The 16,308-nt window shown below is 35.4% G+C and overlaps 1 protein-coding gene across 4 annotated transcripts in view; it reads right to left on the bottom strand.

Moving 5' to 3' along the window:
* Positions 1–16,308, bottom strand: part of IPO8 (importin 8) — a 53,760-nt gene that overhangs the window by 13,832 nt on the left and 23,620 nt on the right. For all 4 annotated transcript variants that reach the window (XM_075158563.1, XM_075158573.1, XM_075158581.1 and 1 more), the window contains exons 10-21: positions 16,115–16,214; positions 14,389–14,465; positions 13,026–13,142; positions 10,639–10,728; positions 9,796–9,961; positions 9,031–9,191; positions 8,470–8,595; positions 6,606–6,672; positions 5,778–5,903; positions 5,184–5,281; positions 4,055–4,150; positions 2,385–2,605 (exon numbers count right to left, since the gene is read on the bottom strand). In XM_075158563.1, coding sequence (XP_075014664.1) covers positions 2,385–2,605; positions 4,055–4,150; positions 5,184–5,281; positions 5,778–5,903; positions 6,606–6,672; positions 8,470–8,595; positions 9,031–9,191; positions 9,796–9,961; positions 10,639–10,728; positions 13,026–13,142; positions 14,389–14,465; positions 16,115–16,214 — 1,445 coding nt within the window. The remainder of the gene's footprint in view (positions 1–2,384; positions 2,606–4,054; positions 4,151–5,183; positions 5,282–5,777; positions 5,904–6,605; positions 6,673–8,469; positions 8,596–9,030; positions 9,192–9,795; positions 9,962–10,638; positions 10,729–13,025; positions 13,143–14,388; positions 14,466–16,114; positions 16,215–16,308) is intronic.

The raw sequence follows: 16,308 nt of genomic DNA, 5'->3' as shown, positions 1-16,308 counted from the left end.
AAGAATTTAGTTGATCAGTAGTTGCAGTAGCTGATGTTTTTTGAAAAGCAACACAGAAGAACTGAGAGTTAAGCTGTAGCTCACAGGAGTTCTTGAGATTGGAACCTAGTCAGATCTGTAGCATTTTTCCCCTCTGGATCTGACTAGTTTCTCACTGAATGCTCCAGAATGAACTGTTTAAGGCTATAAATCTCTTCAATTTTTTATTTCTTTTAAAAAAGGAATGACAAGTTTACCACCTGTAAGGAATATCTTCTTTCCTACCGTCTCTGTATGTGTTCAGCATTTGATATGCAGTAGAAAAAATGACAGCACAAAGAGCTGAATCTCAAGAACCTTGCTTCAGTCATAAAAAAAATCAGTACACGGAAATCCTAAAATGTCTTGCTCTTTTCTAAAGTCGGTAGATATAAAAATAATTAGTAATTAACAATAATATTACCACAAGTTGTGGGAAAGGTAGACTTAGAGGTGCCATTTTTCCATCACTGGCACTCCAAAAGAAATGAAGGATATTGGGTCCTTTATGCCTTCTCTGTCACCAACTCAAGTAATCCCTCTAATTGGTAAGATGTGTACTTATGTTAAGATACAGGATGTACTGTAGACTTGTCGTATACACAGCAGATAGAAGTCAGAATGCTTGTGATAATATGAATTGTCCATTTTTGTTATAATGAATAAGAGATTTTTTTTCCCCACTTTTTATCTGTTTAATTTAGTACTTTCATTTTTTTTTTCTTCAAAGGAGAGACTGCTATGGTAATACCTTCAAAAACAGACAGGAACGGGGAATCTGCACAAAGCCTGTATGCACCAAAGCAGACAATTTCTCTTGTATCTCCAAGTGGTTTTCATTGTAGTAAAACAGACAGAATTAACATGCAGACCTGAAATAAGGTAGTCTGTGCTGCAATTCTACAAACTACTGTGCTTTCATCCTCATCCCACTAAACTGTGTACTTAGGGCAGAGGAGGGAGGAAAACAATTTTACCGTGTACATTTGGTATGTGTTTTAAAAATACTACAAAGGACATGCTGAGAGCAAAACTCGCAGATACCAGTCGGTCATTGATTGATTGGGAGTCACTATTTTATTACAGTTACGAAAAAGGCAATGCAGTGCTATAATGCACCACACAGTTCTAAATTCAAGATGGACACTGAGGCAGCTATACCAAGATGGCATATAATTCCGTTCAGGGAAGATTAACTCAAATAAGAATTGGTATGGAGAAAAGCTATTCGGATGACTGGGGAATGGAGAAATCATCTTATAAGAAGGCCCCTAGAGACTTGTTTAGAATCGGAAAGACAAGACTGTACCAATAAAAAACAGATAGGAAAAGAATGACAACCTAAAATAAGGTATGCATCTATGCGAGCTGCCTGTCTCGGCCTGTGCTCATTCATGGCGTGACTCCTCACAGGCTGACACCTCACGTAGCCTGTTGGCACAGACTACGCACACAGAAGACATGTTCTAAGCCTATCCGCACACCTGCAGTCAGATGTCAGCCTCCAATGACAAAACGTAACTCACAGCAGGAAGGTGAGAGATAGCTGTTAACTACATCTGACTGCCTGCTTTGCCTATAAGTGGATTTGAATCCCACAGTCAGACACCGCATCTCAGCTGAGAGGCAAGCACTAACTGTCAAGCACTGGACTTCACATCTGCCCAACATCAAGCGCGTGCTTAGCTATGACAGCCTTTGTCCACCTTCATTTACTTTACGAATGTTCAGCTCCTGCCCAAGTGCACACTAGTGGAGTGTACACACGTGTTCAAGGGAGGTCGGAATGAAGTTTAAGTTCAGGAGTATGCTAAACAGTCAGTACATCAATGGCATAATGATAAATATGCAAGCTGATCATGAACAACTCGCAAGTATTAAAATCAGAGTGTGGGATTCATTGGACAGAATAATGGTTTTTTAACATTAAATGGAGCAGTTAAAAATACTTTATAAAATATAGAACAGAAAATATATATACAGTGTTTCAGAAAAAAAGTTAACATCTCGCTGAAATCCTGCTGGTCAGCTCTGAACATTACCCTCAACGCATGCCGGACCATCTCTTGGAGAAGCAGATAGTTTGCGATTAAGGAACTTAAAAGAATTCTGAAATATGATATGTATTGTAGCCTTTTATCCTCACAACACAGAAAATTCAGCACGTAGCTCAACAGACCTGGAAAGGTTACATGGACATAGGTCACCTTTACTGGCATCACAGCAATTAGACCCAGTGTGGATTACTCTTATTTAGACTAACCACGGAATGAGAACTCTTTCATCAACATGACTAGGGATACAAACAGAAATGAACAAAAAAATCAAAACCATGGACTTTTAAAAGAAAAAAACACAATACTTGCCCAAGAAAACAGTCTGTGTCATTCATCCACTGGTTTATGAACTGTGCAGTGATGGGCTCAGGATTGTGTGGAAATCTGATGTTCTCTAAGGTGTGCAAAAGTAGGTCAGGATTGTAGTAGAGTGCAGCTATGGCAACCTGAAGACACATGGTACGAAGCTCGCTTGTTTTAACTCCTCTAGTTAACCGCTCCAGAACAGCCTCTACAAAGAGTGGAATACACTGGGCATATAAAGGAGAAGAAAAGACAAAAAAAAACCAAAACAGGCATTATACGTCTTGCCAGATTATACAAAAGTTTAAAATACTTTTATCAGAATTGATCTCCAGAGTTAACTGAAGTCCAGGTATAACCTAGGAAGGCATTCTATTCACTTCCTAGTATAAAAGCATTTTAAGCTTCTGTTTACATGCTTATAAATCTTCCCCAAACAGCTATTCTCTGAGCTAAAAATTGCCAATGTTATTTTCAGCACAGAGGAGAATATTTGGGGCCATTTGGTAGAATTTGTTCTAGCGTGTATAAAATATTTAGAAAAGAACTCAAAGACATTCTCATCTTTGAATAAAGATATCCAACAATTTCAAAACTAACAGGCATTAAAAATGAAATTACCTAAATCTGCAAGAAAAAGAAAATAAGTTTTTCCTAACAAATGTAAAGTGATGTTGAATTTCTTATAAAAGTTTGAAATGAGTGAGTTTATTCAGATAAAAGCAAGTATGCATAAATTTCTACACAATGAAATAAACATCTACATATACTTCAAAGTGTAGGTTTATGCTTTGTAACAATTTGGGAAGCATTATGAATGTTTTAGTTTATGAGTTTCAGTTCAGTGTGCAACCATTTTAATTCACAGAGTTGTGGAACTCTGTTAAGCCTTCCACCACAATACTTATTTCAATGCAAATGCATACAATTCACTTTAATCCCTTCCAGATTTCTTTTAAAAATAAAATCTTTCAGGGAACATTTTTATCTTCAATGACTTCAGATTTACATTACTAAAGTTATATTGGTTTCAGTGAAATTAACTGAAAATTTATCACTGAAGTCCATGGATTGCACTGTGGCAACATCAAATACGATATGTTAAAGTAATTTAGGCTGGAGCGTTATGTAAAACATGAGATCAGAATTTAGCCCTTAAAAGGAAAAAGACTACTATCTAAAAGTGTATTCTAAGAAACTCTGGAAAATTGGGTTATCATCACAATCCAGCCACGCTAAAAATTCTTCATTTCCAAATGCACTGAGTAATTCAAAATATTAAAAAGGACTGAGTTCATATTGCTTGGAGAAACAACAGTAGCTGGGTATGTATAGTTAACCTCTCAGCCACAATAGTTTTAACAATGTGTGTTTTGCATCAAAAGGGAAATCCTGTTAGGAGAAAGCAAAAAAAGACAAACCTGCACATCATACTACATCCTTATCATTCAGTCTATATTCATTCTCCAGTCATGCCCACTAATCTCTAATCTCAAAAACAAAAACAAAAAACCAACCTTACAAACTCTCCTGAGCTCATTTACTTCATTCTGTATTTCTCCCCATTCCTACACTTTACATTTCCCTCAAATTCTCTAATTCCAACTGCTTTTCTCAGGAATCATACATGTATCACTGGAAACCAGTAAAGAGAAAACCTGTTCAATATATATCACCTGGTCAATACCCCGTCCTTTGCATTGAAGAACAATTACTTCTAGGAGTTTGGCTGCATGGCACTCCGCATCTTCTCCTGCATCTCCTGTTAATACCTAACAACCAGAATGACAATTTAGTTTATCAGTATTAATCACTGACAACTTTGAAAGCAAGTGCTCCTGCACCTCCATACATCAAAAAAACTCTACATGGCATATACATATCTATTCATGCTATATTTTATGAGGAATTAAGACACATAAAAAAATCATCTTTACAGGACATCAACAAGGATAAGTGGCTAAAGATTAATTTAAAAATTTAGAAGAAATTGCTATAGTTCTTTATAAATGTTGGTATTCTTTATATGTCATCGCTTTCCCTTTTTTAAAGGAAATGTTACTTATAAGAATCATTGATGTTTTCCACATTCTATTTCTTTTTTTTTTGACTTCAATTCTAGTAGACACTGGCAGATTAACAGCCTGGCAAAGTGAAGTCCTACCTCGAGGCTAGTTTCTGATTAAAAACAGGATGTATGCAATCACTCTATGTATATGCACATACATGTGAAACTGACTCCTTCTCTCAGCACATTTCAACCCTATGGTCAGTGTCAATCCAACCTGACAAGAATTCTCAAACGCATTCAATTTCTATAAGTTTCTTGAACATAAGCAGGAAGCTAGATGCCTAACACTCTATAATGCCCAAAATCAGAGAAAGGCTGCAGTGTGATCTCATACTTTATTATACGTGAGAGAATCAGCATAACAGAGAAACATTATAAATGTAGGAAGAACTTCAAATGAGTTTGCACGTTAGCTGTCAACTAGAGAATCCAATCGCAAGATACACAACCCAAGGAAATCAGGCTTCATTAATTCCTCTACTTACCAAAATAGCTGTTCATAGAAGAGAGTCAAGATGAACAGCAACTTTCTCCCACACAGATTTGTGCATGTAATTTTTTAAAAAGCATGTCACTTAAAAACTGAAGGTGCTATGTGTTCTCAGAACTGAGCCGAGACCAAATTTCATTTCATTCTGAAATGACTGGCCACCACCTGGTATGTTCAGGTCATTCTGTTAATCTGATTGTTAAGTACCAGTGATAAGCGCAACAGTAAGAATCAGAAGCCTTACCTTTTTACACATAGCATAAATGATTTCTAAATGCTTTGGGTTAGACAGTAAAGTATCAGTGTCAATGGTCACGTAATTATGCAAAAGAGGCATCATATCTGCAGAACAGGGAGAGAAAAAGAAAAAAATTACAAACTAATCCATGCAAGTGCTAACCAGTGAGGCTGTAGTCCTATAATGGAATTCATTAGCTCAGATTCTTGGATATGGTTGGAAATTCAAACTCTGCAAAAGTCTACCTGAGCAGAATTCTTCATAAAGTGCACCATGCAGGGTGCATTCTCAGAAGAGGAAATAGAATAGGACTACATTTCAATTAATTAATTTGTAGTTTCATATTAACTTTGTGTATTTCAGCTTTCTTTGAGTTCAGGACCTCCTACAATAACTGATCACACTGACAGATTTGAACATGCTTCTCCTACTTAAATATGCTCCTGTTAATACTCCCACGCTAAACAGACGGTCAGGGCATGACTCAAATACATGATCATTTTAAACCAAGACACTAAATGGAAGCGACCCTTATTAAGGTGGGTTTTAGAGATGAATTCCCAAACAATGGAAACATCAATAGAATGGAAGTGATCATACCTGCAAAGTACTCAAAGCAATCCTGCTGGAAAACCTCATACAGAACACCTAAAAGCTGCCACATTTGAGGTGAAATCATCTGGCATGTCAAGCTGTAGGCCAAGGAGAGAATTTCTTCGTAAAACTCTGGAAAGGAGAAACAATTTTAAGTAGGGTGCTTTAAAAAATAAGTTTAGCTTGCAAATACCTTGAAATATGAAACCAAGTCCCAAGTCATATAACAAATAGAAGACAGCAATTAGTAACTAAATCAATACATAGAAAAATAACATAAATTGGAAAAGACTCTTTTAGACCGGCCTTACGTTGGCTATAGTTACAACAATATACATATTTTTTCATTATAAATACATACCAGAAAAATATATTACCAGCATATCAAAAACATTGCTTCTACATGATTTACTGAAAAATTTTTTTTTTTCTCAACCTTTGTTTTTTCTTAAAGGCCTTATCACAAAACTGTGTAGCTCTTCAGTGCAGGGTACTAATAAAGCAGTAATTTAATTGCAGACCATGTCCATAAAATACTAATGTCATTGCAGAAGTTGTCCTTTAACACAGCTAGCTAGAACTATAATCAGAACTGCATCTTCTGCTTTTGAGTCTGACCTCCAAAACACAATAACCAGTCTGACTAATGTACAAGAGGACATCAGGAGAAACAAATCATAACTGAAAATTAATGTCTCTTTTTCTCTAAAGAAGCACACAAAAAAAAAAGATGAAGTTATGTTCAGCAAGATAGTATTGTTTGCAATAATTAATGTTAGAATTTTTTATGTAAAAACATGTAATGTTTTTCTAAAAATTATCTCTAAAACATACCTATAACATGTTTCTGCAAAACAAGGCCAATGATCTGCAAACAAATGCTCTCGAGCTGTTGAGTTATCTGAAATAGAAACATAAAGCAGTTTATTTAAAAACGTAGAAATACAGTAATTTAATCAATATATTTGACTAATTCAGCCTAAGAAGTTCTTCGAAGCAAAAAGGCTTTTATCACTTTTTAAATGCTGCATTAATGACCACAATATTATGAAATAAGGTCTCACTGATGTAAGTAGTCAAATTTTCAATAAACAGTATTGCTTTAGACCTTGTCACTTACAGCATTTTTCTTTATTTTAAAAAAATTTTCTTTTATGGTTATTCTACAAATCCTATCAAAAACTGTATCTGTTGTCCTGTCTGGATATAAAGTAACACTGTACTCAAAGTGTCTGAGATAAAGCCTCTGTCCAAAATCTTTGAAGTAGAATGGGTTAAAAGGAAGAAAGGAAGCGATGCTTTTTCCTAAGGTCTATGGATAGCTGCCCAGGGTAGGCTCAGCAGGAGGAACAGATGCAGAAATTGGGAGCGTGCAACTGTGTTGAAGTCAGGATTCAGCCTTGCCATGTTGGACAGAGAGACTACATTTATGAATTAAACTAAATTACAAGGAGAACTCTATGGCGACATTATAAGTCTAATTAAAACCAGCAAATACAGACATTTCATGTTATTACCACAGGTCATTCATTACCGACATAATCTTGCAGGATGTCAGGCTTTCTGGGCTTGTTCTAGCAAAGGGATTAAGTATGTGACCACAGATTCATCCACTTACCTTCAGACACTTGACTCAAAAGTTACCATCCTCTAAACTCTCTCCATACTTAACGGTGAAAGGGAAAGGATTTTCTAAGGAGTTTTCAGCCTCATCTATCATTTCTATATCGTTTATATCACTTCTAAAATGATTTAAGATCCCGAGGTGAAGAGCACTCTGCACAATATTTTAATTTGTGCTTCACACAACAGAAAAACAAGCTGCTAAGTTTATACCAACAATACCCCAACCCCAAAGGTTTTCCTAGGCTAAAACCTGAAGATCCACTTCAGATTATCATTCCTGATTCCCAGTTTAGCTACCAGATTTCATTTTAACTTTCAAAAGATGCAAGGGGTTCTTGTAAAGGAATGAAAGATGTTTTGAAATCCAAAGGAACACAATGGTCTTACAAGAAAATAATTAGTATTTTAATTAATGTATTTTTAAAATTATAAGCTTCATAAGAAGATATCACACTTGCAATGAAGCATTCTCATTGTAAATCAAGGAAGCAGAATAATCTAGGACAGAGCACTTTTATGCCAACTGAGCTTAAAGTACTGACTGACTTTGCCTTTCTGGTCAGTCACTGAACTCCTTCCTACCTCAGTCAGCCCAGGTGGTATAAGCAAAAAGAATCTCTTCCTTCCCTGAATATGTGAAATGTAGACTTACATTGCACCACAACTGGAAGACCAATTCCTAGGAATTCTATCCAAGAAATTGCTGGGTAAACAACAAAATATGAGTCACCACTGTAAAAAATTAGTCTTATGCAAAATATTTCTCCCTAAAATCTATTTTAACAGTCTATAATACAATTATTTGATGAAGTGTTTACCAGAATAAGGGCTAAGGATTTTACCCTCAGGATATAAATTCCCTTCGAAGTTGAGAGCTAAACAATTAAGAAATCACAGAAGTAAACCGGGCTTTAAATTCAAATTTGTCAGAGACAACTAATTCACCATCCTGCTATAGTAAATGCACATTCATGTCAACTCAAGAGATGCATCATATGTAGAAGTGCTTGTTGTCGTGAATGAAAGGCATGAGGGAGCAGCAGGAGAGAAGACGTATAAAGGAAAATCTCACCTCCTTGTGATCTTCCACAACTGTCAGGATAGTGTCAATTGTGTGCAAGATGCCCATGGCCATAACTGTTTTGTCCTCTACTTCTTCATATTCCTCACTCTGAAGTACTTTACCAAATATTTCAGCCTATGAAAAAAACCAAACAACTTGACATTCAAGAGCAAACTCACATTTCTAATTTGTCATGCAAAATCAAGACAGCTAATGCAACAGCAGCAATGCCTTATCTGTAAGAGCTGCCAGCATTGAAAAACATGCTCCTTACTTTTGAAAGGGGAATATAGAAAATTAAAAACTCCTCTTTTTTTGAGAAGTCTGGCTATGTTAAGTCATTTGAAATGTTAAATGGTTAGAGCTTGGCTCATTAAAACCAGTGACAAAATTCAGTATCTTTGAAAAACCTATAGGTTTTAAAGATGCTTCATACAGAAAAAAAAAATACTGTGAATACTATAGATGGACCTTTATAAAGATTACTTTAAACAGTGTACACTTCAAACAAAGTTCACCAAACTAGGCATGTGCTTCTAACTGGACTGTTATTTTACTATTGTCTCTTACCAGGTGTTGAGTCATGTCAACGGCGATAGTAGCTACTTCCTGACTGTACTCACAGATCATCTTCTGGATTACATTAGTGAGATCATCATTTTCCGTCTCTCTAACAATGTGCAATAGCTCTTGCATAACTGGCCTTACGTAAGGCTTCACATATTCCTTGGCTAAAAAAACCAATTGAAACTAGGTGAAACCAACTATCCATAAACACAAATATACAGTATCTCAAAACAACCAGGTAACTGACTACTCTTGAACAAAATAATTTTTTAAAGTTTAATTCACTAAAAAAAAAAAAAAAGCCAAAAAACCTACCCAAGGCTTTCTTACAGCCCATAACTAGTAGACTAACAAAGTAAATAAATTGTACATTTACTATATTCAGTACTGAAATGCCATCTACAACAAAAATCCACTGTTTTGGGGGAATACATGCCCTCATACATAGGCAGCATTCATTCTTAAACATACACACTGTTTCACTTCACTAAAGAAAAACAAAGACAGGTGCTATTTACTTTTTTAAAAGGACTATGTTGATTCTAACTTCTTCTGTGCAGAGACTGCCATAAAAACTTGAAGTATGAATTCTGGGATGTATACAGTAACTAATGAGCAAATGAAGCTGTCTAAACATGATGAAATGTTCTGAAATCTATGTCTTTAGATGGTACAAATGTTTAGATAAATCTGCACCAACCTCTTTATCGCTATCAAAAAATAAAAATAAAGATCAGTGGATACAACTGATGAATCACTGTAGCATACCTTGCTCTTGGTTGCTTATTAACGTCTGAAGAGCTATGGCTGCTTCTACTTTGACAGGCATTTCCTTATCATCAATCAGGCTCTTCTTTGCCAACTCTACTGCATTCCTCAAGTTTAGCTCATTGTGAAATTTCAAAGCACTGAATGAATGAAGTACCCAACAGGACTGCATGACAAAAAGAAAAGCAAGTTAGGGACTATTGCAATTTTTAGCATTTTTTAGCTGATTCAAAAACAATGCTAACTATCTCTCTGTTTGCATGTATTGCTTTTTATTTTTCTTAATTATGGTGTATTCATACGGTAAATGTAACACAGTCTTTGCACTCAAACAGTTCTTTATTTTCCTTTCCCAAATTCCAATAAATTCAGTATGCACATAATTGGCATTCATAGTTTTGGTCTTTCTGAGGGAAAAAAATCAGAACAGAAACTAAAGAAAATTAGCTCTTTGTTTATGACTGATGAGGGCACTCAGGGACTTTCTTCAAACTACACTCAAACTGACATTATCTACTCTGTGGAAATTCTACCTATTTTTCACAGCCATCCAACCACTCTAGTTATTGAGATCTGCTAACGAAAAATGGTCACAAAAGGGTCACAACCACTGCTCAAATTCTCCAGTCTGATCGAAGAGGTAAACAATAAGACAACACAGATTTTTCATCAATTCATTTAACTGACAAATCATTTTTTAAATCAAAATGCTGAAAAATTACTGTACAAGGTCGTTATTTGAAATTTTACTATGTATTTGCTTTATTTCTTTCATTAACATTCAGAATGAAGTCAAACTGCAAAGGAAAGAATCATGCCAAATACTGAAACTGGTGAACTTACTCTAGCTCTGAGGTACCCCAGGTTAGACATGAACAATGGAAATACATGATTCTGTAACATCAGCTCCATTTGATCCTTGAAGACACTCTTCTGTTGGTGTAAATAAAAATTAATTTTGGAGACCATTCATTTTACATACTTCATTCTAGCCCGTAATCCATTTCAACTATCAACCATGGGAAATACAATGATTTGTCTATGTAATAAAGGTATTCTCTCACGAAGAGATCTGGATCTCGTACCTTGAACTGAACAAACCTCATAAGCATAGCAAGTTCAAAGCCAGAGAAGTGAAAGAACTTTACATATAATATTCAACTCTACATTACTCATTACAATACTGTAAACTGGAAGTTTCATTTTCTTTAAGGCAATTGATTCCAGCTGATTTCTCTCCAAAATTAATTAGGATCAATAACCTAGTACCTCCTTTCTTCCTACAAAGGAGTACATACATACCTGAAGATAAATATAAGCTTAGTATGAAACAGATCTGAGTTTCAAATGACCTACTGTTACTATAAGCATCAAAACTAATTATTTTACACACTACAACAATAACTCGCATCTTTTTTCATGTTTATAATGGACTAAGATAATTCCTTTGTGATAGAAATCTCCTTGGCTGGAGAAGGATATTTGATGAAAATTGTCCTTCATTATTCCAACCTTGGCAAATCCCAAGATACTCACAGGAAGTCAGGACCACCAGCAGGGAGGCTTGGGACTTTCCTAGCACCTATAGCCCCAGGATACTAGAAAAGATATATGCTGGGGACTGTGTTACCATCTAAAGGAATGATTCAGTGGATAAGATACAGAAGAGGGTGAAAGGGGACATTCAATACAAAATGTATCTTAGGTTCTGTTTCTGCTTCACCAATGCATACATCATTTTTTTCCCACACTGATTCCCCAACTTTCAGAGAGGCAGATGAAGAACTGAGCAGAGAAAAAACACAGAGAAGGGAAAAGAATTTTCCCTTGTGCACACAGGTCAGAGGTTTGCATGCATTAAACTGGAGCCACTGTGGAGAGCCAGGTGGCTAAGGCAGGGTCACTGTGTCTACGAGCTCCTTACAATCTATATCTCAGTCAGCTCACCAGCTAGAAAGCACTTACAAATCGAGTATTTTATGCAGAAACAGTTCATGGAATTTTTCAATCTGCCAAATCCCAAACACAAGAAATTCAGAGTTGAGAGGAGTCTGCAGCGTTTGGGGATTATTACTTTTTTATAAAGTATATTATAACCTCATGTTTCAAGACTGAAAATTTCAAATAGGAGCAGTATACTGGAATAAATCCCTTTTTTTTTTCCTCAGGACAGAGATAAATGGGTTTAGAAACCCCCGGTCAATATGAAAGGCTCCTCACAAACGAACAATGTCTTTGTCTTTTACTGTTATACTCCAGCAGGAGGGAGGGCATTTGCAATCCAAAATAATCTACAAAAATTCTCCAAAAGTTACTGATGTTTCAGGATTTCAGACCAGATTGTGAATTGGTACATTGGTAAAAATAGATGGTAAATATTGGTAAGATGTGGCTTGTAACATGAAGATACATCCTGCACAGAGAGACACCTCACATAAAATAAAATAAATTACTTTTAAAAGGAAGCCTCCAGCACAAGGCGGCCATTCTTATGCTGAAAGTGATAACTTTTTGGCAGTTAGTTTTGATATGGAGAGAGGGCATACTTTGGACTCTACCATCTACAAAAGTGTAAGGAAAACTGTAATCAATATTACATTAAAGAGCAACAGTGTGGATTAAATGTGTATTCAAATTCCAGAAAAATACTCAAAATTCTGAAGATACTGTCTATAAAAAATGGAGGAAAGATAGAAACTCTGTGCTCTTTCCAGTTACTTTCAAAACTCCCAACTGGCTGATGAAATAAGACCTAAAGCCACACATTGCAGGGTAAGAAAGCTGGAAAGCTAGACAAAACATTCCTGCAACACGTTAAGTAAACATTTTTCTGGAACCAGAAGAAGCCCACAATAGTGCAGGCTGTGGGGGGGTTTGCTAAAGAATCATGGGCAATGCTATTGATGGAATGCATGTTTGCTTTTTTAACACTCTTCCATTTTACTCCTAAAGCAGGAGACGACCATGGGACTGTTCTGTAGCAAACAAACAGAGCTTTGGAAAAACTTGAGAAGAAATATCTGCGTATAAAATGGGAATATAAAAAACAGGAAAGAATGTTAATATTTTTAAAGAAACAAACCCTCAAATTCTTACTGCACAGTGCAATCTCTCTAACCGACTTTATACATATGGCTAAGGGCTAGCCATACTTTATAAGCTAAGACTTTTTTATTGGAAATGGCAGTTGATAATAAGAATTACAAAACTTCACTTCTTTACCCACTTACCTTCAGTAAAATATCTGCTAGGGATCCTATAACATGCAAAGCTCCATCTTTTTTCCTTGGATCAATGTTTGGCTCTGTCAGAATCTGGTAGCAATATGCCATCATTTTTGGTAATACCTATGCAAGACAGAAACCACACAATCTCCTTTTGTCAAATCATTTTAATATCATTAAGTTAAAAAATTCATATGACATTTTTAAGTAGAAATTTTATCTTGCCAAAGCAACTGTGAGGTACTATGTGTAGCATCTTTCCATAGTTAAAATTTAGAAGGTTTCTTTTTCAACTTTTCAGCCAAATTTGTCAAAATTAAATTAATCTCCTTGAAATGTCACATAAGTAATAGTAAATAAGGTATTTTTGTTGTTATCTTGAGGCAAATCAAAAAAGGTAAGAGGCTCAAACAGTACCTCACCCATTTTTTCCCCTTAACTTCTCTTCTGGCTTGTCTCACACATATATAAATACATACATGTGTGTACATATATGTATGAACAATACATATTCAAGAACAGCTTGGACTAAAACCTCATAAACTTATTTTAATCTGTTGATTTTGGCAGTGACTTCTGAAGTTGACTAGACTTAGAGAGGTTTCTTGGCAAAACCAATTGTTTAATGTCCTTTCCATTCCCATTATGTGCTTTTCAGATATTATGACATTTTGACGGTCTCAGTACAAATTATGAAAATGATACGGTCAGTGGGCAATAAAGAAGTAGAAAGGTCATAGGCTATTCCACCTGACATAAAAACTATGCTCTCCTCTGAAAATCCATCTGGAAATGGAGCTCCATGTTTACTGGATGTTAAAATGGTACCCAGAAAAAATTTGCAGTTTTAGCAAACTGACATATGCTTTCCAGGGCTTGGCCGGGTGCTTTTGCACAGATCACTGTAAGTATAAAAAGATCTACAGAAAAGTTATGTCCTCATTTAAAGAGCAGCTGTATGAAATTGGTTTCATTCTTGCTAATTTCATTGCTGTCAACAGGATTTTAAATAGCATCAGTGAAAATTAATAAGGATCAGCTTCACTTTTCCCCCTGCTACAGTTTGGGAAGCTCAGAACAGCCACGACAGAGGCTGTTTGTAAACTTGGGAAAATACCAGTACATCTATTCCAACCCAGTTCATATCCAGCAGGTTAATTTTAAAGCTGCAAGAGGAATCCACTTACTCATTTATTTATACATACATATTTTAATTCTCCCAAAATTGATAGCACTCAGCCAGAAAAGCGTTTGACCATGTATTAGCAAGTAGATTTTTCAAGACTAGCTTCCTGTAGCATCTTCAAATTTAAGGGAAAATGACATTATTGAGGAAACTTCAAATAATTAAAATCCACTAGTTCCATACCTCTTTTCTCTTCTTCGCAGCAGTATAAAGGAGATTCTGTGCTGCTGTTGTAGTGGATGCATAATCCTCAAATACATCTAACAAATTTAAAAAAAAAAAAAAAAGAAAAAAAATTCCTTTTCTGAATGACATAATAATAAAATTTTTATCAACCATCTTGTTTGTGGGATATCACAAAATCAGGGTGAATACGTAACTTCAAAACTATTGACATGGTTGTCTTCACTTCATGGTTAAAGAGTCAGACCCAAGCTTATGTCACATAGCTTATGAAAGCATTTACTTGCCTTCCAAATCTACCGACCACTCATCATTCCCTTTATTAGGAATGCGTTATTTATTCATTAATTCTTTTGAGACCATGTATTTAAGGGATGAAAAATCCTGGCTTTTTTTTAATTAAAACCACTATAGGAAGAACAACAATACATTCCAATACCATCTGTATACCATATGTACACATTTTTGCCTTGATTTTATTAAAACCTCATGGGAAACTTTTTGTACGTAAAAACTACTTGGATCTGGGGTAGTCTTAAATCTGCTGAAAGTTGAAGCTTTTTAGCTTCATTCATTACAAGTAAACCGCTTTTAATCATATTTATATCTTGAAAAAAAAATCTGTGCTGCCAAACATGTTCTAATCCAAACACCCCTACAAAAATTGAATTAAATAAAAAGATCTAAAAAGCTAATCTTAAAATGTGGTTAAAATTACACACTAACTTTTCCTGAGAACTTGAAGATAAAACATGATTAAGAAATACTACCAGACTACTGGAATTCTTGTTCGAAACCCAAATGCGTCTTGCTAAACTTCAATTTAATGTACTTTCATGCTTGGTTTTTTTTACCTTCCACAATACAATTTAAATCTGTATTTAACATATAAAAATAGCATTCCCTACTTACACAGAAAGAACTGAATTCATATCCCAAAAATCAGGAACGTATTTGTACCCCAGTGATCAACACTATATCGCAATTAATTTTTTGCATAACAACTCTCCAAGTTTTTTTAATTACTCCATGAACATTTAAAATCTGTTTTTACATATGCTAATCCCAAATCAACTAATTAAAAATCCCAAATGCTACATATCTCTGTGGTGCTCAGCTTACTGGAGTTTTCCAGCTAAATTTGCTATATTTTTAAAGCACCCTTCTCTTTTCTAATGACATGACTCTTTTAATAGAAGTAGTTATTCATAATATGGTCCTATGCTATACTCCCAAGATTTTGCACTGTGTCTTTCTTTTGAAAGAATACATATATCTAATTATCTTACAATTTACTAATAATAATTGGCAAAAAAATGCTGAAGACGTTAACAATTTTCAATAGGGAAAGAGCAAGTCAGGCCTCTTCTGGTCAAAGTGAGAGCTGCAAGAACTTGCAGACAGCTGGCACATCTGCAATTCAGGATTCTGAAACTGGCGTTAGTAAGTGAGCAAGCCAGTTTATTTGGGCTGCACTGAGCACATGTGAAGTGGAAAAAAACATTAAGAGAATAATTTAGTTTAAAGCTACCAGCCAAATGGCCAACACGCACTTGGTCTGCCGCCTTCTTTTAACTACAGATTGGTGAGATTTAAGAAACAAATTTTCTTCTTCCTAATCAGACACTGATGAAGACAGAGACATTACAGTGCCATGCTGTTAATTGGGACAATAGTGTACAGTTATGATGAAAGCAGAAAATAAATGCTAAACACAAACATTTACCAAATTTCATGCGGATATATTCATACGGATCCTCTTGCCAGAGCTCTTCATCCTCATCTTTGTAGCACATCAGAGAGAATATCACTTCTTCTGTTATACTCTAATATTAGAGAAGTCAAATACACATAAGTACACATAAAATCAAATTCCGGTACAGCTTCTCTCCACTATGCGCTATGTACTAGACCTATTTT

The sequence above is a fragment of the Calonectris borealis genome, chromosome 1, assembly GCF_964195595.1.
Source record: "Calonectris borealis chromosome 1, bCalBor7.hap1.2, whole genome shotgun sequence".
Lineage (NCBI taxonomy): Eukaryota > Metazoa > Chordata > Aves > Procellariiformes > Procellariidae > Calonectris > Calonectris borealis.
Note: the sequence above shows the minus strand (reverse complement) of the source record. Positions and strands in the feature narration are given on the sequence as shown.